General features: G+C 46.7%; 1 protein-coding gene across 2 annotated transcripts in view; it reads right to left on the bottom strand.

Annotated features, from left to right (window-relative positions):
• LNX1 (ligand of numb-protein X 1) overlaps positions 1-24270 on the bottom strand; it is a 150262-nt gene that overhangs the window by 82615 nt on the left and 43377 nt on the right. For both annotated transcript variants that reach the window (XM_045533017.1, XM_045533018.1), the window contains exons 2-3: positions 19769-19895; positions 3716-4196 (exon numbers count right to left, since the gene is read on the bottom strand). In XM_045533017.1, coding sequence (XP_045388973.1) covers positions 3716-4107 — 392 coding nt within the window. In that variant the 5' untranslated portion in view covers positions 4108-4196; positions 19769-19895. The remainder of the gene's footprint in view (positions 1-3715; positions 4197-19768; positions 19896-24270) is intronic.

Below are 24270 nucleotides of genomic sequence, written 5' to 3' on the forward strand. Positions count from 1 at the left end.
CATGGTGACCATAGTGAACAATATATTGTATACTTGAAAGTTAAGAGAGTAGATTTTAAATGTTTCCATCAAAAAAATAACCATGTGAAATAATGCACATTGATTAGCTTGATTTAGCCGTGTCACAATGTATTTCTAAACATATTTCTAAACATCATGTCGTACACCAGCGGTCCCCAACTTTTTTGGCACCAGAGCCTGGTTTCATGGAAGACAATTTTTCCACAGACCGGAGTGGGAGATGGTTTCAGGGTGATTCGAGTGCATTACATGTATTATGCAGTCAAACCTCTCTGTGAATGATAATCTGTATTTGCAGTCGCTCCCTGGCACTAGCATCACCCCCTCAGCTCCACCTCAGATCATCAGGCATTAGATTCTCACAAGGAGCCACAGCCTAGACCCGTCGCACGCACAGTTTGCGGTAGGGTTTGCGCTCCTATGAGAATCTAGTCCACAGCTGACAGGAGGCGGAGCTCAGGCGGTGATGCGAGCGATGGGGAGCGGCTGTAAATACAGACGAGGCTGCGCCCGCCCGCCCACTGCCCACCTCCTGCTGTACAGCCTGGTCCCTAACAGGCCACGGGCCGGTACCAGTCCACGGCCTGGGGGTTGGGGGCCACAGTTTGTACACCATAAATATATACAATTTTTATTTGTCAGTTAAAAAAATGAAAATTTTAAAAGCTATCTATTTTGTTTACAGTATGTTTATGGAATAAAGCGATATCAAACATAAAGCAAACAAATGCACAATTTATGAAGAAAGCCATCTTCCAGCACACGGGTGTGACAAGACGCCCACACAAGCAGCCACCAGCCTGCAGGCCTCGTACAGAAAAGGGGAACCCTTGCTCCCGGCAACCTGAGCTTTCCCAGTTCCAGGGCCTCCAGAGGCGTTAACAATCAGTCTTCTTAACATCCTCTCTCACGGGAGGAAGAGGGGCTCTACCGGCCCCCAGAGTCCCTTCTGGAATAGCTTCCAATTCTTAATCCCTGCCAATAAAATGCGCAGGGGCGGGAAGGGAGAGTGTATATCAGGCATTGGATGACTAATAGATACGACATATTTTTGGAAACGCCGGTTCCACCCTACTCAGGAGGCGGGAGTGTGGCGGGCGGAGGGCAGGTGGAGGCCACGGCCCCGAGTCGGGGCTGCCGGTGGGGCCTGCGAAGAGGCCGCAGCTCAAAGGGGCAACTCGGTTTCAGTCCGTTTGGTGCGTTCTTTCCTCCCTGTTAGTTTTCAGATGTGCATGTCATTATCAGCTGAGTGTTCATCAAGCCTTTGTCTCGGGCTTCCTTGAAGCGTGTGGATCACAGGGGCTGCGTGGACGGTGGGTGAATCAACGTGTCCTCTCTCTCCTGAGGACCCCACAGGGCTCCCGCAGCCCCTCCGCACTCCCCCCTCCATTCTGCTCTTACTCAGATCCCTGTGCCATCCGATCCTAGTTTCAGGGATACTCTCAGCCCCAGGCCAGCCCTTGGTGGGGAGATGAGGAGGAGGGGAGGCTGTGCTTTCCCTCCCGCCGAGAGGGGGGCTCCATTCTTCCCTTCCCCCTCTCCCCTCCTACCCGTGGTGGGCAGAATAATGAACAATGACCCCTCCTCCAAAGAGTCCACCCCTCACCCTCAGGACCTGTGACTATGTCATTCACATGGCACAGGGACTTTGCGGGTGTGATTAATTACGGATCCTGGGGTGAGGAGGCCACTGTCATTCTCCAGCTGGGCCCAGGCCAGTCACACAAGTCCTTGTAAGAGGCCCGGTGGCTCAGAGTCACAGGAGAGGTGACGATGGGAGCAGAGGTGAAGGGGAGGGAGAAGGAAGATGCCCCAGGCTGGCCTTGAAGACGGAGGAAGCGGCCACAGACCGAGGCAGGCAGGAAGCATCTAGAAGCTGGAACAGGCAAGAAAGGGAGCCTAGAGCCAAAAGGAACGCAGCCCTGCCAGCACCGTGATGCCCATCCAGTGAGCCCCGTGTTGGACTTCACACCCTCAGAACAGACAGAACAAATCTGGGTTAAGACACTAAGTCTGTGATCATTTGTTAAAGCAGCAACAGGGATTACAGCTCCCCATCGCAAACGCGCAGACTGCAACACGTCAGGACGCAGGAATGTGCTGAGTGTGGAGGGCCCGTACCAGAGCCCTCTGTGCTCCTGGAGCTTCCCAAGCCCCTGCCCAGAGGGGTCCAGCCTTGACCCTGGCTCTGCACCAGCTCCTGTTAGCCTCTGCCTCACCTTTGACCCCAGACCCACTTCCCTCCCAATGATACCTCTCATACCTGGGTCAAACTTTCAGCCAAGGTCACCAGTAGACTCCCTACCCTCTTCTCTCTTGGCCACACCTTGTTCTGGGGGATCAGAAAGGCAAGGCATCCTAGTTTAAACACCAGAAACTACAGCTGCAACCCACAAACCCAGAGTTGGCAGCATTTGGTTCCACATCTTGGGGAGAGAAATGAGCTCACTGACATGGCTCGTATGGGAAACACATGCTGAGCATTCCGCCCAGCCCAGTGCTGCGATGCAAACTTCCACGTTAGAGAACCCATGCGTGTCCCAAGAGACAAAGCCTCAGATTCATGACTTAAGGTACGTGGCCTTTAAAAAAATGACCTGCACCTGCCTCTTGCCCTTGTCATGACAGGAACCAAGATAAACACCAGCTTCCAAATTTCCTCTTACGAAATAATTGCGTATGATTGTTCACCCTTTATTAAGACTTTAAATGTTTTAAGAGAGTTCCTCATGTGAAACACTGAGGCTGTCCACACAAAGAACGCCGGGAACAGGACGATGCCAGGGGACAAAGAGGCCGCCAGGTGCGGCCGGTGACGTCAGCCACCAGCTGCGGCCACCGAGCCGTACTTCTGCCACCGGTGTGTGTGCACCTTAGTGACGTGGCAGCAAAGTCAGCAGAACAAGTCACTTGGAGGACCAGAATGTTCCAAATTTCTCCTTTGGAAACTTACTTGGAAACACCTCGTACATTCTCAGACAACAGTTGGGCCTCATCAGTTTCTGTACAGAGGAAATTCTAATAATCCCGGGCCAAACCGGGAGATTTTTTTTTTTCTTGAAGTGAAAAAGCAAGCATTGCCCACCAAGAAGTCTTTCTGGGGCCTCAGAGAAAGCTGCTCCTCAGCTCTCTCTGGTATCTCGCACATTCCAAAGCACACGCATACGAAGTGGGGCAGATCCTGCACGATTCCATTTACACAAAGCAGCTAGGACAGCCAAACTCCTGCAGACGGAGAGCAGAGCGCTGGCTGCCGGGGCTGGGGGCGCGGGGTGGGGAGTCAGTGTTTAATGGGGACAGAGTTTCCACTTGGGAAGACGAGAAAGTTCTAGAGATGGACGGTGCTGATGGTTGCAACAAAACGTGAAAGTACTTAATACCACTCACCTGTACACTGAAAAGTGGTTAAAAATGGTCAATTTTATGTCATGTATATTTTATAATTGTTTTTTAAAAGACCATAAACACACACAACACATCTCTAAGTGCTGTTTCCTCACACTGAACCACGGCCATAAACACCTAGGATGTTGCTGATTTTGAACGGGTCCTTTCGTCTGCTACAGAGAGCAAGACAGAGAGAGAGAGAGGCAGGCATCTGGAGGAACAGCCGGGGCGCTGGAGGCCCCGGGCCCTGGGAGACGGGGCTCGAGCCGCCCCCCGCTGGTGGCAGGGCTTCCCGGGGGGGCCCTACCTCGTTTGGAAGTGACGCTCCAGATCACAGCGTGGCAGCACCTCACCGCAGTGCTCCGCGAAGGGGCAGGTCACCAGCAGCTTGTTGAGCAGCTTGTGGACCAGGATGCTGGACCTCTTGCAGCGCTGCAGCACCAGCGGCTTGCGGTCCACGGGGCAGAAGTCCTTCTCCAGCAGGAAGCTGGTGAGGCAGAGGGTGCAGTAGGTGTGTCCGCACGGCGTGTCCAGAGGGTCCAGCAGGGCTTGCAGGCAGATGTGGCAGACGAGGTCATCGTCCACGTCCTCCGTGTAGGTGTAGAAGTGGTTCTCCTCGGGGGAGTGGGCTTGGCCGCACACCGCGCACAGGGGGTCGGGGCTGGGGTCCGGGTCGTCGGCGGGGTCCGGCTGGTTCATGGTCAGCTGGGGAACAGGACGACGGGAAACGCAGCAGCTCGGTGTTTCCTGGGGAGCAAGTCAGGGTCTCCTCGGAGCCATCCACAAACCTGAAACAGAACGAGAAGGCTCATCTCTGCTTCACAGCACGAGGAAGACGTTTGCTCACGGTGGACACGCGTCTGTGTCAGCGGACAGGGACCGGGGCTATGACTCAGGAGGCCAGGGCTCAGTGCCCGCTCTGGAGTGACCGACAGGACCCTGGGCAAGCAACTTGGCCTTGTTGTGCCTCAGTTTCTCCATTCATGCCAATGGGAATAATGTTTACCTTTAACATCGTCATGCTGGTGTGGTTAAAATCATGTGGGTAATATCTGTGAAATGTCTAGAGGAACTCAAAAGAAAGGTGCTCTAAGAAATGTAATTTGTTAAAAAAGTTAAATGGAGCAGTGATTTATGAAATGTCCTTTCACATCAAGGAAAAAAAAAAACCCCAGTTAACACCCTGAGGGCTTTCTCTCATCTTTCTCCAAAACTCAGAAAATTCAGGACATCAGAGCTTTCAACTAAATCATCTGAGAAGAAACAAGAGCTGTTGAGACGTCTGCAGTTTTACTGTGGTAAATGCACTGTTTTCTCTGTTTGCATTTCAGCCAGCCAGTCTATTAATGGTTAAACGGGCTCTAGTCATACTGCCTGGGTTCAAATCCCACCACCACTATGAGCCGTTGTTGATTTTAGTCTTTGTTTCCACATCTGTAAAATGGGGATGATAACAGCCTGTTTATAGTATTGTTGTGAGGATTAAATGAGACATGACACATAAAGCTCTTAGATTTGTGCCTGGCATATGCTAAGTGCTCAATAATTCTTACATGTATGTGTTACTAAATTCATTTTGTCTCCAGTCCAGCCCTATTGGCCCAGAAACTGAAAGCTATAGCTCCAGAAAAACTGTTGAAAAAGAAACGTGAAAACAGAAATGAGCCACCCAAAAGGGGTCTTTTACCTTTGTTCTAATTATACTCTTTCCTTCAATTAGAATTCTCTTTCAGATCAGTATAATACTGTCACAGAATGTATTTTCCTTTAACATGCATAGGAGTCCAAAGTAATGGAGCTTTCAACATGCATGGTTTACACCTAGGAAGTCGCCTGGACAGTCAGTCAATAAATATTTTTCAAGCACCAACTCTGAGCCAGGCAGTGACCGGGCTGTAGAGACCTTTGAGGGAGATTTAAAGGATATGTCTCTGCTCTCAGGAGTCCCAGCAGAGAGGAGATGTGAGCATGCGCACGAGGAATTAGAAGCCCAGGTGACCGGTGCAAACCAGGACTCTGGGTCAACTTTCGTGGCGACTAAGAATCCTTCCACCCCCTTGCATGCAACTACCTAGCTCGGAGCGGGCACAAGCCCTGGCCTTCCGAGCTCCACTTTCTTCTTTTCCAAAAGTAAATACGAAGACCTTAAACTTTCCATAAGAACATAAAGGCACAGGAATAGCCCAACAGGAAGCTAGCCACATTTGGAAATACGTGGCGGTCATAAACTGTGCTACATCTCTTTGCTTTTCCAAATAAAGTCTGAGGTTGTTTGTGCAAACGCAGCCTTATCTCAAAAAGAAAATACATTGACTTCAAACTTACACTGAGTCAGCTTCCCTGTTTACATTTCTGAGCTGCGCTAATAAGCCCGAGAGAACACTCTGGTCAAGGGGTTGAAGTAAAATGCCCTGAACGTGAAAACATTTGGACATCACAGCATTTGACTTAGCGTCACACGGGACCACAGAAGGCAAAGGTAGAGGGTGCAAGGGCAGGGTAAAGTTGTTTCCAGTCAAATTTTATGGAAATCTATACAGCTGCTATTTGCCCTAAAGACTGATAGAAGGTACTAGAATCTTACAGGAAATGCTTTAAGTGACAACAGTTGAAAAATAAACATGAAAATGGAAATGGGCCACACAAAAGACTGTCATCTACTATAGGGGAAAAAGGTTCACATACGGTGAGCTAAAGCTCTAGAGCTTTTCAAGTCTCTCGGTACAGTTCTGCCACACAGCCCCGTGTTCTACGCTGTAGGGGCCGTGTCTGCAGTAGGAACTCAGGCTGCCGCTCCCGTCCTAACACTGGAAAAGCAACTCACATGTCTGGGCCACTCCTTTATTGGCGAAACGGGGGCACTGGACCAGACTGCAGACTGGCTTCCAAACTGTGCTCTGGAAGGGACGTCGGACGCCTTGAGATATTTCAAGGGAGTGAAGACACGAGCAGGCAATGGGGGAGCTTTGCCCACGTCTCTCCCCAAACCCAGTCCCAGCTCTGCTTTCATTTCTTTGACACATCAGGTTCTTCATAATATTCCATTCAAAGAATCCTAGCTTACAAAAAAAAAATGCCAACCGCCAGACTAGGTAGTACATAGTCCTTTCAGAAATGGAGTTCTATAACTCGGTGCTAATCAAGTGGGGATTTTTTATTTTGTTTTTTTTTTTTTGCTTTCTGACAGTTGTTTGAGCACTTACCAGTTGCCAGGCACTGTACTAGGGACCTTATATATGTTCCGTTATTTAATCCTCACAAACGACCAGGATTTTGTTTTTTTTAACAGTGAGGAAACTGAGATGTAGCATGTAAGTAACTTGCCAGTCACAACAAAAAGGAAAAGCCCAGAAAGGGCTGTCTGACTCTCAGTTTCTGCTCTGAACCATTTTGCTGCTTTGTCTCCCAGCATCTTTCTTGATCATGATTAATCAGAATACCAATAATGTAACTAATTCAATACAGGAGTCCCAGGAAATTAAAGGGCTGCAAATCTCTTCAGGACCCACTGCAAGTATAGTCATTGTTCACTTAATGACAGGGACGTGTTCTGAGAAATGCGTCGTTAGGATGTCTTCCTTGTGTGAATGTCACAGAGTGTACTTACACAAACCTAGACGGTATAGTCCACTACACGCCGAGGCTATGTGGTGTAGCCTATTGCTCCTACGCTACAAACTTGCACAGCACATTACTGTACTGAATACTGTAGGCCTGCGGTTGGTCCCTGAGCCCTGGGCCAAGGACCAGTACCAGTCTGTGGCCTGTTAGGAACCGGGCCACAGAGCAGGAGGTGAGCAGCGGGCAAGCAAAGCTTCATCTGTATTTACAGCTGCTCCCCATCACCCGCATCACAGCCGGAGCTCCACCTCCTGTCAGATCAGCAGCAGCATTAGATTCTCAGGAGCATGAACCCTGCTGTCAACTGCGCATGCCAGGGATCCAGGCTGTGGCTCCTTATGAGAATCTAAAGCCTGATGATCTGATGTGGAGCTGAGGCCGTGATGCTAGCACTGGGGAGCAGTTGCAAATACAGATTATCATTAGCAGAGAGGTTTGACTGCACAATAAATGGAATATGCTTGAATCATCCCCAAACCAACCGCCTCTCCCACCCCTCCCCCTTCCCGGTCCAAGGAAAAATTGTCTTTCATGAAACCAGCCCTTGGTGCCAAACAGGCTGGGGACCACTGCTGTAGGCACCTGTAGCACAGCGGTAAGTGTCTGTGCATCTAAACATGTCTAAACATAGAAACGGTACAGTAAATACATAGCACTATAATATTGTGGGACCACCGTCACATATACGGTCCATCATTGACCAAAACGTCAGTATGTGGTGCATGACTATAGAGACGTCAAAGCCTCTGAAGAAAAAGATTCCTTGACTTTACCGAGTGCTGAAATCCCTGAGACAGGATGAGAGGAATGGGGTAAGCAAAAATGGCAGGGTTCAGCTGCAGCTCCAATTCTCTTTTCTTTTCCTTGCCCCCTCCCTTTCTTCCTCCTTTCCTTCCTATTTCTTTCTGAGAGCAATTTAAATTCCCTGGCACTTACCCAGGTGGGTAAACCAAATTCTTAATACAATATTAATGCAAACAGTGCTGTATATATCTTCCGACTTTACTTTAGACTAAATAAAGCCTCCATGAATAGAAACAGATCATGAGAGAACTGACTGAACAAGCAGTTTTGGCTCTAAGGAAAAGAACTAGCTAGACTCATTTACCCAGCGGTTCTTATTTCCAGTTTATATCTTATATACATGTATGATGCATCATATTTTTAGACATATATGTGCCTTGCTGCTGAATTGAGAAGAAATGATCAAAAATCATTAAGGCTTAAAAAGTCAACTATTTTCTTCCTAAAATCTAAGAGAGAAGGCCTGTCAGCTTTGCATCCACTTAAATTTACTCAATGTATCTGCCATGAGAACTTCTGGCCCCGGCTAGAGTAAGTAGAAGGTTGTAATGTGGCTTTTTGGCAGTTTGGAGGGAGAACAAGCAGGGAAGTGGATTGGTTTCCTCCTGGGGTGTGTGTACGGGGTGTGTGTGTGTGTGTGTGTGTGTGTGTAATCCTTACACATCCTGGGTAACAATCCTACTGTGTGTGTGTGTGTAATCCTTACACATCCTTGGTAACAATCCTACTGTGTGTGTGTGTAATCCTTACACATCCTTGGTAACAATCCTACTGTGTGTGTGTGTGTGTGTGTGTGTGTGTGTAATCCTTGTACATCCTTGGTAACAATCCTACTGTGTGTGTGTGTGTGTGTGTGTGTGTGTGTGTAATCCTTACACATCCTTGGTAACAATCCTACTGTACCTTTAGCAACTACCTTTCCTTCTTCCTTCTGATTTGAGGTAGGACAGAGCCTGAGGTGACTTTTAGAGATACAGGTTGTCAAAACCACCAGTGCAGTGCTGAGAAGTACCAGGAAAAAAAAAAAAAAAACTTCCATCTTTCTTTGCCCCTAACCCCTGTTTCTTTTCCCACCATTTTAGGGTTTGGCCTGAAACCTGTATAGAAGCTTCTCCATCTAAAGCTCAAATTCTGAACTTCCTGGCTGATGACAAAATGCGTACCAGAGCAAAAGCAAGTATACGCTGCCTGCAACCAAGAGAGAGCGTGTGTATACTGTCCCCTGCACTGAACAGCTTTAACAGCAGCCTTGGGAATGCAGCCTGTTTGGAAGCAGAAGAATTTCGGCATAAAGTAACCCATCAGAACAATGGGGTCCTCCGTGTGCTACTGTCTCACTAATTCTTCTTTTAACGCACCCTGACTTTATAGAAAATAGTTATCTGATATAGTTGCCAAAATAAACCACATAGTCCGCTAAAAAGACAATCGGATGAACAAATCATCTGGCATGCTGCAGCGATAACTGCACATTTGCTTCCTAGTGCAAGGACAAGATTTGACCCTAAAGCATCCCTGAAACTGTTGCCTGAGTCACAGTTTTCTAACAATAGTAGGAGGATTCCACATTATCAAAAAATATCCACCTTTATAATCAAATGGCAGTGGGTCCTGTATTGGTACTTTAACTTTTTCAGAGATGAAACATTGTAGCCAGACTCTGAATTGAAAGGAAGCCTTGAGAGATGGCCCTCCCCTGAAAAAGACTTTTGTTACTTAGAAAATAGATCATTCTGCCTTCAATAGCTTTAACTGTTAGGGACAAAAGTCTGCACATTGAGCAAAACTTTGCCTCCCTATACCTCACTGCTCCCCTAAACAGGTGCCAGCATTATCCTAGGAGCTCTTTAGAATATATCTAATTCCTTAAGTTCTTTAATTATTTGAAGACAGATCCCAGGTCCTCCCTCAGGCTGAGTAACCTCAGTTCATCCAGCATTTCTTCAGCATCCAAATCTCTCCTGCAAGCTCCCCAATTTATCAGTGTCTCCCCTACAATGTATGTGTAGAATGAACCCCCAAACTCTAGGACAGATAGAAGTAGGAGAATCTGGTGGGTTTTGTTTTTTGTTTTGAGACACAGTCTTACTCTATTGCCCGGGCTAGAGTGCAGTGGTGTCAGCCTAGCTCACAGCTACCTCAAACTCCTGGGCTCAAGCGATCGATCCTCCTGCCTCAGCCTTCTGAGTAGCTGGGACTACAGGCATGCAGCACCATGCCCGGCTAATTTTTCTACTTTTAGTAGAGACAGGGTCTCGCTCTTGATCAGGCTGGTCTAGAACACCTGACCTCAAGCGATCCTCCTGCTTCAGCCTCCCAGAGTGCTGGGATTACAGGCGTGAGCCACCGCGCCCAGCCTGCTCATCTCATTCTCAACTGAGGAAATTGCCACGTTTCACAATTTCACTTGACAAAGTTATGATCTTAAATAATTTCTAAATATTATAACTTTAGCTTACTGCTCCTGTCTATAAACTAAATTTTGATCTTTTGTTATCATAAATATTTTTGCATTCATTTTGTATTTTTTAAAAATATTGCATTCACATTGTGATTACTGTTTTTTTTGCACCTTAAATATTTTACACCCCAAGGTGAGTGCTTCATTTGCTTCACCTTAATCATGGCCTTGTCACTATTATTTTTAGAAACCCAAGCAGGAAGAGTGCCATGTCAAGGCTGTGGCTTGGATCCGGCTCTGCTACCAACCACCTTTGTGGGTCTCGATGATTTCCTGTTGCGTGACCTGGTTGCTGGCCAGGTGCAATGACAAAACCGTAGAATTACAAACTCTTCACAGGTGTCCACTAAACGTTAGCTATTAAGCTGCTTTTTGCTCCGGCGGATTGTTAGTTTTGACTGAGATGCCAGGTGAAGTTTGCCGAAGGGTTCAGGGCAAGAGGAGCAATTTGTTTCAGGTAAGACGAAAGAGGGGTAATGCAAAGCCAGGTCTCAAAAGAACACAAAATGCGGATCCTGCAAGAGCTTTGTTTCGAGAGTATGAAATAGAGCCAGTCAAATAATAAATAGCTCTCTCCAGCAGGGACACGACACAGAGCGCGACATTTTACAAACATCGCGAGGCTCTGTCCTATTGTGGTTGTATTTGCTTTGTAATTTTTGCTGATTTAAAAGATGTTCAAAATCTTTTAAGCCCTTCAGCCAACCCTAATGTTTTACAGTGTGTTTGAAACACATAAAAGCTAACCCTATAGCCGACGATTTCCCAGATAACTTTTAGTTTCAAGAAACTGAGCTCAAAGGTTTTGTTGTTGTTGTTGTTATTGCTCATGACGCTTCAAAATTGAAGCTCCACAGAGCAGAAACACTGCTTAGTTGGTTTCACTGGGGCCACACTGCAGTGCAAAGATCACAGTCACAGTCAGGGACCCCACCCCAGACTGGGAAGAGCAGAAATACACCCACAGAGGAACCGAATGGACCAACGCCAGCGCCTTCTTCAATTGACAGCCTCATCTCTTTCCAAAATAATTCACCCAGCAGGCATGTTTGCCTGAGCACTGCCCTGGCCCCGGCTGTAACTCCTAAATTAGATTATTGGAAGGAATGCAATTGTCAAAGTTAAGGCAAACTCTATTTTTCTCTATTAAACAAAGTAAATGAATGATTACATTTTAGAAAAATTTAGTGCAACTTAGAAGTATCAATAATATACCATTAATTCTTTAATAAATACCAACTGTAAACAAACATACACAAGAGGATGGGCAAATGCTACTTGGGCTATTCCTTAGCTTGTAGACACATATGTAATGGGAAAGAATTAGGTCTAGTGACCTTAATAAAAATGGTCACACATGGGATGATAATTTCCTTTCAAACCAAGAGCCCGGGTTGGAAGTGAGGGGTGACGTGCATGCGTGTGCATTGGGTGGGGGGATGTACATTGCAGAGGGAAGAGGGGAGCCAGGTGATTCCGGGCTGCTGCAAAGGTTGTGGTTAGCTCTGCTTCTGCTTCACATCCAGGTCAGTGACCCTGGAGAGGCAGTGAGCCACTCATTAATGAAATCTGTGAGTGACACTAGCCTGCACAGTGTGGCTAACACTACAGAAAATACAGAAAAAAATATACATAGATGTTCTTTAAAGAGGTCAGAAATATGTCAGGAAATTACAGGAGAATTGAACTGAAAGAAGACAATGTAATACATCTGGAGTCAATAACTGATGTTCAGAAAGTGGAAAAAATAAGGGAAGCAGTTAAGTGAAAAAGAGTCCCAAGCGGCCAGCCAATTAGACACAAGTTTTAGAAGCCGGGGAAGGCCTTTCACAAGCAGGTTAGACAAGAGCTTTGCCGCTCTTGACAGATTTTACCACCTGTCCCCTGGGGTCTCATACTTGGGTTTGTTTGTAAGAACTCTGCAACAGAGAAGATGTCCTTCCATTTCCTAGTCTATAAACATGGGGAAATAGAACTGACCCCTGCAAGCAATAAAAATGAAAGCAGAGTATTTTGCATTGACTAAGGGCTCTGCTTGTGCAAAGAGTTACTATAGGATCCTGGGAAGTGCTGATGTCAGACAAGTACGGAAAAGAAGCCAGCTGGCATTCTTCCAGCCAAAGCTGAAAAAATTATTTCAGGAAATGTTTACAACCAAGTTTTATGGAGGCAAGGACAAGATAAAGATATTTGAATTCTTAACATTTTCTGCTCTGTTTCAATTCTACAGGTGTTCATTGATTGCCTAGTCCATGCCTGGCATTGGCCTTACACTTTTTGGGCATTCCCATGGGGAATTCAATTTCATTTTCATTGGGTTTAAGTCTCATTAGGAAAACAGAACATAGGAAAAAAATCTTAAAACGCTGCAAGAGAATACACGATAAATGGCAATGGGTATGGTGCCCCGAAATAGGAGCCGCGGACAAGCTTTGGGGGAGAAGGGACACAACAGCAGCGGAGTGTGGCCCAAAACCGTCAGGGGAAGTTACCGGAACAGGCAGTGCTTGGGAAGGATGATGAAAGATAGATGAGATGTGGACAGGTGGGAAGTACTTCAGGTGAGGGCAAGAACCTAAGCAGATGCATCAATCCAAAAAGAGAGCTCTCTTGATGTGACCCACATGGCGACCTCTAGCTGAGGTTTTACAATTATTCATTTAGAAATCATAAATCATAGGGTTTTGAGTTGGGTGAGGATATTATATTCTCGCCAAGTGAAAAAATCCACTTTTCAACGTCCCTAAAGGATGACCCATGAGCTTCTGTTTGAAATGCTTCCACTGACAGAGAGCTTGTCAGTTTTCAAACACCTCAGTGCTTCTCTCTTGCTGCTTTGACCTTTAGCCCTTGTTCTGCCTTTCATTGTAACAAATATCATCACATTTACTCTCTTAAAACATGACAACTCCCCAGCCACCATACCCATCCTTGCCAAGTTAAAGACAGCATTGGTGGTTTCTCCCTTGCTTTTTCTCTTTGTGTCTGGTTCTTCCAATTGTCTCCCTGGGTAGCCCAGGTGGTAATAAAGGGTCCACACAGGATGCCTTCTAGTTTGTTAAGGTCCCTTTGACAGCATGGCACCTGGAAGTGAACACTTACCCAGTTGTGGTTTGGTGGACTCAGGATTCCGTGGAGTGATCACTTCCTTGACTGGAATGCTACTTGTCTACTAAGGCAATCTAAGACAGCCTTCGCTGATTTGTTTCTTATGTCACACTGCTGACTGGAAGAACTTAGGTCTTCAGAGCACACAACACTACTGTGCCATGAACACAGAAATAAATCATGGTAGTGGCAAAGGCTGCCAATTCTAACTCTCTCCTCGCCTGTACTTTGCCCAATATTTCAGCCTCCAAGTGGACAAGAAATCCCTCGAAAGTAGTTGGAAGGGATTGTGTACAGAGATGTCAATTGGAGGGTACAGGGGGCATAATAATGGCCCCCTCAAAAGATATGTCCACATCTTAACCCCAGAACCTGTGAATATGACTTTACTGGAAAAAATGATTTTTGAAGATGTCATTAAGTTTAGGATCTTGACATGAGATCATCCTGGATTATCTGAGTGGCCCCAAATCCAATGACAAGTATCCTTACAAGAGACACTTATAAGAGAGGAGAAGAAGACACAAACACAGAGGCAAAGGTGACGTGAGGACCAAGGCAGAGACTGGAATAACACAGCCCTAAGCCAGGGAGTGTCTGGAACCACTAGAGATTGCAAGACGCAAGGGCGGACTCTTCTAGAGCCCTGGAGGGAGCATGGCCCGGCTGACACTTTGATATCAAACTTCTGCCCTCCAGAAGGTTGAGAACAAATTTGAGTTGTTTTAAGCCACCAAGTTGACGGTAATTTGGTGGCAGCCCTAAGAAATGAATACATGAGGGGCTATGCAGTTCCAGGGGTATTCCCACAGGAATGGGGTGAATATTCCCAGCGATTCATTTCAACGCTCTACACGTCTTAGAAAGAGGGAAAATAGTTTGGGGTGGCAGCCACTTAAACTGCTGTATTCTTAGGAACGGCAGCTCTGCCCTAGTATAAAAATGTAATTATTTCCTTCTAGTCTATTGATAAGTTAGAACACAGATGTCTTCAGAGATGACTATTAGACCAAATTTGCAAGGGCCTCCAGGGGCCACAGACAGAACGGCTGAGCGTGCGTGTGTTGTGGAAGCCGTAATATAAGCATGACCATAACACTTAATGAGGAGTTTGAAAACACAGGTGACTCATGCATTAATGTGAGCACGCAGAAGCCTAAACATGCAGCGCTCTATTCCAAAAAGGCCACGTGACTGACAGAAGCAGTCATGAGCAAGTTATGCAAATCATCTCAACAGACAGCGATGACATAGTTAGACCTCACCGTCGAGCATGCGCTGTTGGGCCGAGAGGCTGTTAAAGAAAATTCTTGGAGCGTTTGCGCTGTGCTGTTGGTGAAGTCTCCTGGGTGCCTGTGACAAATGCATTAAACACAAGAAGCAAATACGAGTCACTTGAAAATAATGGTGGAATTTGAGTCCACACATTCCAAGTCGCAAATCAGTGATGTTAAAAAATGTTCCTAGTTAATTGGGGTGGAACCTACTACCACTGTTAGAAGTGTACTAGTCAACCCACCGTGCCAAGGAACGTGGCTCCCTGGGGCAAGGGGGAGTTCCTTTGGAAGAGGAAGAGGAAGAAGGGCAGGCACGAACAGGAAAAACAGAATCATGAAAACTGCAAATCCCAAATTTGGAGGTCATGTTGTCTACCCTCTACCTGAAGCAGGACTTCCTTTTCTCCTCTCCTTTTTCGAATATAAAATAAAAAATATAATTCTTACTACTTAATGAGCAGTTTGCTCTGTGTATGATCCTGTGCTGGGTACTGGACATGTATGTTTTCATTTAATCTCTAAAATAATCCTATGAGATCATCAGTAATACAATCTTCATTTTACAGATGAGTGTATGCGCTACTAAAGAAACAGAAATCCTTTTTGTCATTCATTTCTTGATTCATTCATTCATCTGGCAAACAGACACCAGGCATTAAATATACGAAAACACGATCACTTTCAGTGATGAGGAACTCAGTATCCCCAAAGGCAACCTACTACATTTTTGGACAACTCTTATTCACAGAAAGTTCTTCCTCATACTGACCTGAAGTATGTCTCTGTGTAACTAAGAAGGTCCCTGTGGTGTCCTCATGTCACACAGAACAAAATGAGGAGGAAATGGTCAATGCAGGAAGCTTATAGGAGACAACCAACATTTTCTGTTCCTGAGTTCAGCTCAGTGCTGTTTTCCATTCTTTTACGGTTTTTTATGGTTTTCATGTCAACCCTATTCTTTGGGGATAGTGGATAGTCAATCCCATGAATCCAGGAAGAGTGATGCAGTCTTTCTTCCACATAGTTTCGAAAAGCCCTGATACTTTGGAGGCACTGTCACAGGACAATAAATCTGCCACCCACACAAAAGTGAGTGTGTGCAACGCCAGCCATAAATATCAGGAATAGTTATGTGCTACCAGGAAGTCCGAGAATACTGGGGCCATGAGGAGGATGCATTTTAGAGCCTCCCTTCTGTGTCCTCTCTTTGGCAGCATCTTACTCATGGCCTTCCATGTAGTCAAAATCCTAGCAGACCCCATATTCTCCACTTTAAGTGAAGAATTTGAATGTAAAAAGGAGGTCCTGGTCAAGGTCATAGAGAGGGGAGACAGAGGTGACACCAGGAATCACTGCCTCAGGAGAATCCACTGTTTACTGACATCACAGACTCCTACCGCTCACAGGTCTGCAAAAGACCAGGCATTTCAACTGGCAGCCACCCCACCCTGGAACTCCAAAAGAAACAAGATAATCCTTGTTAACAGGTTTTCCTTCCAAGCCTTTGGGGGCCTTTTGGGGAAATCTGTTTTGCTCAGAGCCTTTGGACCGTAACTCACTACCGTTTCCATCATTGTTATAGCCAGACGGTAGCATGACCTAAGAAGTCTAACTGTAACCAATATTATAATTTTTAAAAAGAATGTAACAAGAGCTAACACTTCCTGAACACTTACTATATGCCAGACACACTACATGGAACTATACCAGTGACTCCTCACACAGTTCTGAGTTTGGAAAGCATTCCATTTTCCAGATGATGAAACTGAGGCAGAGAGTTAACGGAACTTATTTAGGCTCCTCATTACATGGCAGAACCGGGTCTCGGACGCAGATGTCTGATTCTACCCGCTATGCTTTCCTTCCAAGAAAATAATCTGAGTAACAGCTGACACAGTGGCAGGTACCATTGCAAGCACTTTGCATGCTTCAACTCGTTGCATCTTCACGATAACCCTATTTCACAGCTGGGGAAAGCAGGTTAAAGAACACGGGAGGCACATGGTAGAACTGGGTTTTGAACCCTGCTCGTCTGAAGCCAGAGACCAGACCACACTCTTAAGCAGCAGCACTGTTCACCTAGGATGAGAGGAGTCACATTAGTAGTTCCTAGTTAGGGATCACCGGGCCCCCTCCAAGAAGTCTGACCCACACGCGTAGATGTGTAGCCCATTTGGCTTCTGCTGTAAGGACTGAAAAGAGTTTGTGAATTACACCATGTTAGCATCCCTTTTTGGGGAAAAAAATGTAAATGAGGAAACTAACAGGCAGGAAGCTTAAGGTCCTTTCCCAGAGTCTGCAAAAGACCGGGCATTTCAACTGGCTGAGGCCCCTATGCAAACAGGCTAGTAGCAGGTTCGGGGTTAGAACCCATTGTCCTGAATCCACTAATCCCTTACTCTAGAATGATGAAAACTTGCATTATCCCTTCAGGACAGGGCAAGACCCGGAGACACTACCAGGGGCCTGGACACACACCTGCTCTTATGCAACGACTTAAGGTCACTGAAGGGCACAGGGTATTCCATTAGGGGGCCCATCACATTCGACAGCTCACGAGCCTCCCTTCCAGGGTACAGGGCGGGCTGCCTCGTCTTGCCAGTGACTTGGCACGGACGCTCCCCCACGCTGGGGGGAGGATGTTTATCGGGGAGACTGGAGGAGACCAAGCGCCCAGTCTGCCCTGGGGGTGGCCCAACTGAAGGCAAACCGGGCTCCCTGCCAAGGCAGATCACAGCAAGTGACAACAGGACATTCCCCCCACCACGTCCCACAGGCCTGTGGAGAACCACACCTTGTGGGTATGTTGTGAGATGGGAGCCTCAGGGTGGGAAAAAGGAAAGAGTGATACTAGCAGCCAGAAACTCCTAAAAGTTTTGCCTGGGAGGCTCGTGGAGACAAATCTGCCCAGCTTGTTTAATGACATCGTTTAAGCCTTCTCCTGCCTCCTGCCTGTTTTCTCTGAACTGTTAACAGTGAAGGTAATTACTTACCATTAATTACAATAACAAGAACTATCACAGTTCCTAACAATTGCAACCACATATGATCTTTATCTTGGTCAGCTCAGACTATCTCCTCCAAGTAACTCAGGAAAATTCTTTCAAGAGAGGGCCTAGCCTTAATTTGGCACCACTAAGCACCAGTCACTGGAGGCTAACATACGTCAGTTACCTCATTTACTTCTTAGGACCACATTAGATCGCAGGGATTATTATCTCCCATATTACTGATGAAGAGACTGAGGGTCAGAGAAGCTAAGTAACTTGCTCAAGGATGTAAATGGAATAGATTGCACATTTTCCCATCAGGCCCTACATCCACTTGAACCAAAAGACGGAGTTATTACTACACAAACTTTGGACAGTACTGATGTGCAAATAATCCAACAGACCAACTACATTCTACATAATATGACTCTGAATTCCAGTCTCTGTCATTTTTTTTCCTTTTTTATACCTGGGGATAACAGTGTCCACAGCTTTTGTTCCTTTAATAGCCAGACACACCGACATACAGTGATGAAATGATTTATTTAATCGTAAATTAACTACTGTGAAGAGAACCAATCAACCATGGTAAACCAGAAGGAATGCAATCTTCAAAATAGGTTAAGACATATTTTTAATCCAGAAGGTTCGGGATACAGGTGATCTTTTCATCTCTTTGCTGACAAAGCTCTGAATCAAGTGACAACATTAGTAAGGGACACGCCGTGGCCACCCTTCAAACTCACAAACGCAGGAAAAATAACAGACACAAAGGGCAGTTAAAGGAGAACAATACACGCCCCAAGGAACGAGACAGAAATTGGCTACAAGAGCCCTGTAGATTCTTAGGGGTGAGAGGCAACTGTTTAAGGCAAAACTGTCCTCAGCTTGTTTCAATTTATACCTTTGGAGAATTTACGTGCACTTCGACTTTCTGGGTGGATGAACAGGAACATAATTCCTAACAGGTTATTATTGCCTGGTAAACATATTTGCTAACTTAAATCTCAGAAAAACAGCTGATGAAGGAATCTACAATAAAGTTCCTCACAGATTTATTTCTTTCCCAAAGTTTCCCAGCTCACCCCAGTAGGGAGGTAGGTTTGGAAACGGTTTCTTTCCTTTGTCTAACAACAACCAGGTGTAGACGATGACGACAGGGCTGTCAAGGGCAGAGGTGGTACAGGCTGCGTGATAAGGATTAAGAAAACAAAAATGGATCCTAGAGGTAAAGTTACTTTAAACGTCAGGTCCTGGCAGAGCAATTTCCTCGATATATTTGATATTAAAAGAAAAAGAGACAGAAAAAAAAAAATGGAAGAGTTCCAAAAAATTAAAAATCAGACCTGTAGTTACATTCTTGTGGCATTGAGGGAATAATCTTTTCTTTAACCAAAGGTCAGCAGGCAGCCAGTCTGGGTCGAAATGTAAACAATTCTAACGCACACCGCAAAGCAGTTTTGAAAAAGAGTGTTCAGCAGAGAAAACGGTAGACTTTTTCAGGGAAGAGAGTCGAAAACTGGAGTGGAGGGCTTCTAAATAGGGCAAAAGAATTTACCTGTCTGAGGAACAGACTTTCAGGGGAAAAGAAACAAACAAAACCAAAATCTAGGGATGTCTCACAGGTTTAGATCGAAATTGCCTCTGGTGAGATGAATACAGGAAGTTAAGCAAAATAAGGCAAAAAAGGCAAAACTAAGACAACTGCGAATTCAGTCTGACCGGCCCCCAGCCCCCGAGACACAGGCTGAACAGGCCTGTGCCTTTGAGCTAAGTTTCAAAAGAAAAAAAAAAGTCTTCCCTTCTCTCCGGGGGTTTTAAAAAAATCAGATTAAGTTGGAAGACAAGCAGAGGCTGGATTAATGATTAGGGAAAACAAAAAGGATTAAATATCTGGCCTGGGAGAACTTTACCGTGCAACCAGAACGCCAAAGGCATCCCTCTACTGTTTGTTTCCTCTCAAAAAGGCTTCTCCCTCTGGGGCAAACGGCCAGGGCTGAGCCGTTCAGCTTGTATTTTTCATGGGAATTCCTCCTTCAAATGGCTCTGTGGCCAGTGATCTAAATGCCAAGGGAGAAAAATGGAGGGCTTCAACTCACCTGTTTGAGTGTCTGTCTGGGGTCTCAAAGCAGCAGCCAGTGGGCAGCTCTCATCCCCGTGGGTCAAGCGAGCAGATCCTCCGGCTGCCTGGGCTGTGACCGGCCTCAACTCTGGTGTTACAGGTGCCTGGAGGAAGGAGGAGGGCATTGGTCGGTCCACAGCAGGAAATGAGTGACATCACGGAAGCCAAGACAGATAAAGCATTGCTAGGACCTTAGGGATTGAAACAGTCAGTGGGGCCCGCCCACCTGTCATTTACCTGAATACCTGCAAGCAGGTAGGCGGCGTCTTTTCGTGGACAAATGAATCAGTTAGAGCAATTAGCCAGGTGGAATTTACTTTCTTCCCTGAGCACAGCACGTGTCCAGCCCCGTGTGCAGATGTGAATTTAAATGCCTGGTTGTTTCCCAGGCCCTCCCCCTCCCCAAAGCTGCCTATAAAAGAGTTAAAAAGGAAGTTAAAATGCCAAAATGAGACAGTAATTTAACGGGCACAAAAAGTAAGAGTAGGAAGATTGACCCCCCCAAGGCCTTTTTGAACGGCATCCATTTGAGTACCAAGGGCTTCTCTGTTCCAATACTGACACCTTGGAGGTGATATTTTCAAATTCATTTTTCAAAATCTGAGTCTGGGTGTGGCAGACCACGCCCATAATCCCAGCACTCTGGGAGGCTGAGGCAGGAGGATTGCTGGAGGCTGGGAGTTCGAGACCAGCCTGAGGAACAAAGGGAGACCCCCCCCCCATCTCTACAAAAAATAAAATAGCCAGATGCGGTGACGCACGTCTGCAGTCCCGGCCTCTTGAGCCCAGGAGTTGGAGGCTGCAGTGAGCTATGATCATGCCACTGCACTCCAGCCTGGGCCGCAGAGTAAGTAAGGCCCTGTCTCAAAAACAAACAAACAAAAATCTAAATACGATACTTGTCAGCAGTTTTAAAGTCGTTTTCAAACACTTTTCCCTATCTGTCCCTTCCATGCCAGCATTTTAATTCCATAATCAGGAATCTGCAACACTTCAGACCGTCCTACCTCGGCTAGCCTGGCAGTTAGAGTCACAGGGCAGTTAGAGATCCCCGTAGGAGTGCAATTAGGAGCAATTTCCATGATTCAGATTGGAATGATAGCACAGTCATAAGGAGACGCTGTCTGCTGTTAGAGCCAGGATGGAGGAGTCAGAGCTATTTCTGTCCCGAGCTTGGTGTGTGACCCTGGGCAAGTCACCGGTTGCTTCAGCCCTTCCAGCAGGAAAGGACGGGCAGCCACCGGGCCGGCGGCGGGCAGGCTGCACGCTGCCTGCTAAACCCTTTGGCATCCTGCGAGGAGCGCGGTAAACAACTCCCGTCATCCTGCCGAAACGTCGTGCATTTCTGTGACCTGCGCCCAGCATCCCTGGACACTTGACTCACTCTCTGGAATGTGCTACCTGGACAAACCGTGGATTCTTCCTCCCCGGAGGACGACCTGCTTACCCAGAGATTCCCCCCCACCCCTTTTAGAAAATAAATGTTGAAATTCCTATTTTCCTCTTATTTTGCTCTCCTTTCCCCTCCTCCTGAGATCGGGGTGCGGGCTTACGCGTCCTAACGCTGTGCTACGCAGAGGTGGGGGCTTTGGCCGGGGCCGCGGAGGGACAGAAACCCCCGTGCGGGGCGCGGGTACCGCACCTGCCGGGAACCGCCGCTCGCCCCACGCCGCCCCAGACAGGTCTGAGCCACCTCCGCCCCACTGGGAACTTTGTCTGCTTTAAGGAAAAAAAAAAGAAAAGGGGGGAAAAAAAAAAAAAAAAACCCAACCCTATTCACATCTTTATCCAATAGACACCAAGGTAGGTGTGGCTACTCCCTAAGTAGCAAACACGCCCCCCCAGGTGAAGGCTGCAAAACCTTTTACGCGCAGGTGTTTCGGGGGTAAGTTTCAGGCCACCAGTTTGATGCCTAATTGGGGTACCACCAAAACTTGGGCAGGGCGTCCCCTGGGCAAGGGCAGGAGCGGAGCGAGCCCGCCTACCCGATGAAGCTTCTAGAAGGCCACGCCTCCAGCAGGGCTCGCAGCAGCCCGCCCTCCGAGTGCTGTCAATCACGCCTCACCTTGGGCCGCGGGCGCCAGGTCCCGCCCGGGAGGAGGAATCCCGGGCTCAGTTTCAGGGCACTGGGCGGGGCGCGGAGTGGGGGAAATGCGTTTGCGGGAACTGATCGTGCGTAGAGCTTCTCTGAGGGGTCCCACAGCTGTCTGCATGTGAGGCCTGACCAATTAAAAAAGAAAAAGAAAAGACAGAATAGGAGCTAATCCCAGAGCGGAGCTAACTCCCAGGTACGGTGGAGAAAGGAAGAGAAAACACTGTTTTACACAATCAGCCGTCTCAAATGGGATCTTTCTTGTCACTCCTGGATTTAGAATAATCTTCAAAGACTAAACAAAATCAATAGGGGCTTCTTTTGCCATTGGGACTATTATAATGGAAATGATATTTCTAGATATTGGAGAAATGATAAAAATAAAAATCATAAAAACTAACATTGAGTAGGTGCTTACCAGGGGCTACTTAATGTTCTAAGCACATTATACAACAACCCCGGAAGTCAGGTATCATTGCTGTTTGCATTCGACACTTGGGAAAGCCAAGACAGAACGGCTGAGAAGTTGCCTGAGGGCAGCTCACCCAGCGAGTGGCAGAGTCAGCAGTTTTTAACCACTGGAAAGAGAATGGAGTAGATTCTGATTTCATGCTCACTGAGCAACTTCCCGGACACAAACCCAGCTTCTTACCTGTCCATTATTCAGAAGCAAGTGCCTTGTAGAAGTAGTCTTGGGGAGTGTAGTTTCTGGTAAGGAATGTCTCCATTTGCAAATTAATTAGAAATCTGGTTTATGAACTGAGTATATATGTACAGAATATATATACGTACATATACACTTATGCATATATTTATGAAAAAACACACCAGGAAATCCATCACCCCTGGGTACAGACTTGAAATCAGCTTTTTGGGGCTTATCAAACCAACCCCAAGAAGGAAGACCAACTTAAGAGGCCCCTGGAGAATGACCTGTTTTAACTCTCTGTGACGTCTTTTATGGTCGTTTCTCTCTATGATATCAGCAGTCTGTCCCTTTCAAATCTTATGAGAATGGCCATAAGAGCTTGGAACTTCATACAGCTGCATAATATAAGACAATATAAAATTAAGTTTCATTACAACCACTGTTGAGACGAACGGTTTAGACCAGGGCCGGCAAATCCTAGACACACACTGCTCCGTCCCCTCCTCCCTTACCATTCTCAGTGTCCTTGCTAAAGGACCCTGGTGCTCTCGAGCTCACAAGGGACTGAGGAATCTTGAAGATATAATTCCAGGCACATTAGCAGCTGGTAGGAACCCTCAAATCAAACCATTTTCTATCCCTGGTTTGACAGTAAGTGCAAGGGCTGATCAGGAAGGGAAAAGGTATGTGTTGGCCGGTGCCACTGGGGAAGATTTCTTGAAGAAAGGAGCATGAATTGGACCGTGACGCAGCGGCAGTGGTGCAGGGATGGGCAGCAGCTGTGTAGATGAAGCTGCCCTCGCTCACTCCCACCTCCTGCTGTGCCCCCCTCCCCCGCATTCCTAAGTGTCATGGAAGACAATTTTTCCAGGGATCGGGGCATGTAGTGGAGCTCTGCAGCCTGGTCCCTAACAAGCCACGGATGGGTACCAGTCCACAGCCCAGGGGTTGGGGACCACAGCCTTGAGGGATTCAGAGAGATGGTTAGAAAGGACAAGCCATTCCAGGCAGGGCAGCAGCCTGGGAGCAGGCCGGAGAGATCACAGCCTGTGTGTCGGGGAGCAACCTGTGTGTGGTGACAAGGAAAGGAACACGTAGGTGACACCTAGCTGGGGTGCAGAGGACCCGCCAAGGCTAAATCCGGATGAGTAAGAATAGAAAGAGCTGAGGACTGACTGCTTCATATCTTCATTGGCGACTTTTCTCATGATGATTAAAAACTTAAAAAAAAAAAAGAAACTCATTGTCTTGGGCATGGGGTAATTTCTTAGGAGTGACAGCATTTTCAGTGTTGAGTGAAACTTCCAGGATATGCCATTTCAGCTACCGTATGATCTTTCCCTTTCGGAGCCAGACTCCTTTGCAGTCAATATATCCTGGAAACTTTGTTTTTTGGAGAGGCAGGTGGAAAGCATTAGAAAGCTCTCTGAACTCAAGGTTGGGCCTGTCTTAGTTAACCAGCCAGCTCACTAGGGCTTTTTGATTAGCTGGAATTCTTTTATGTATCTTGACAGGGAAATCTGAGGGAGGAAGGAGGTCTACTTTCAAAGCTCTTTATTTCTAGATTGACACAATGAAGGTTGGCGTTCTCAAGGATTCCTCCTGGCAATGAACCTGTGGCTGAGATCATGCCTTGTGATTCGGCAGAATTTCTTTGCTCCTGTTTTGGTTCCCTTTTGTTCCTCACAGCATATTTGTAGAGTTGTTGAAGATGACTGAATGCCATAACAAAGGCAAA

This window comes from Lemur catta, chromosome 19 (genome assembly GCF_020740605.2).
Source record: "Lemur catta isolate mLemCat1 chromosome 19, mLemCat1.pri, whole genome shotgun sequence".
Taxonomy (NCBI): Eukaryota; Metazoa; Chordata; class Mammalia; order Primates; family Lemuridae; genus Lemur; species Lemur catta.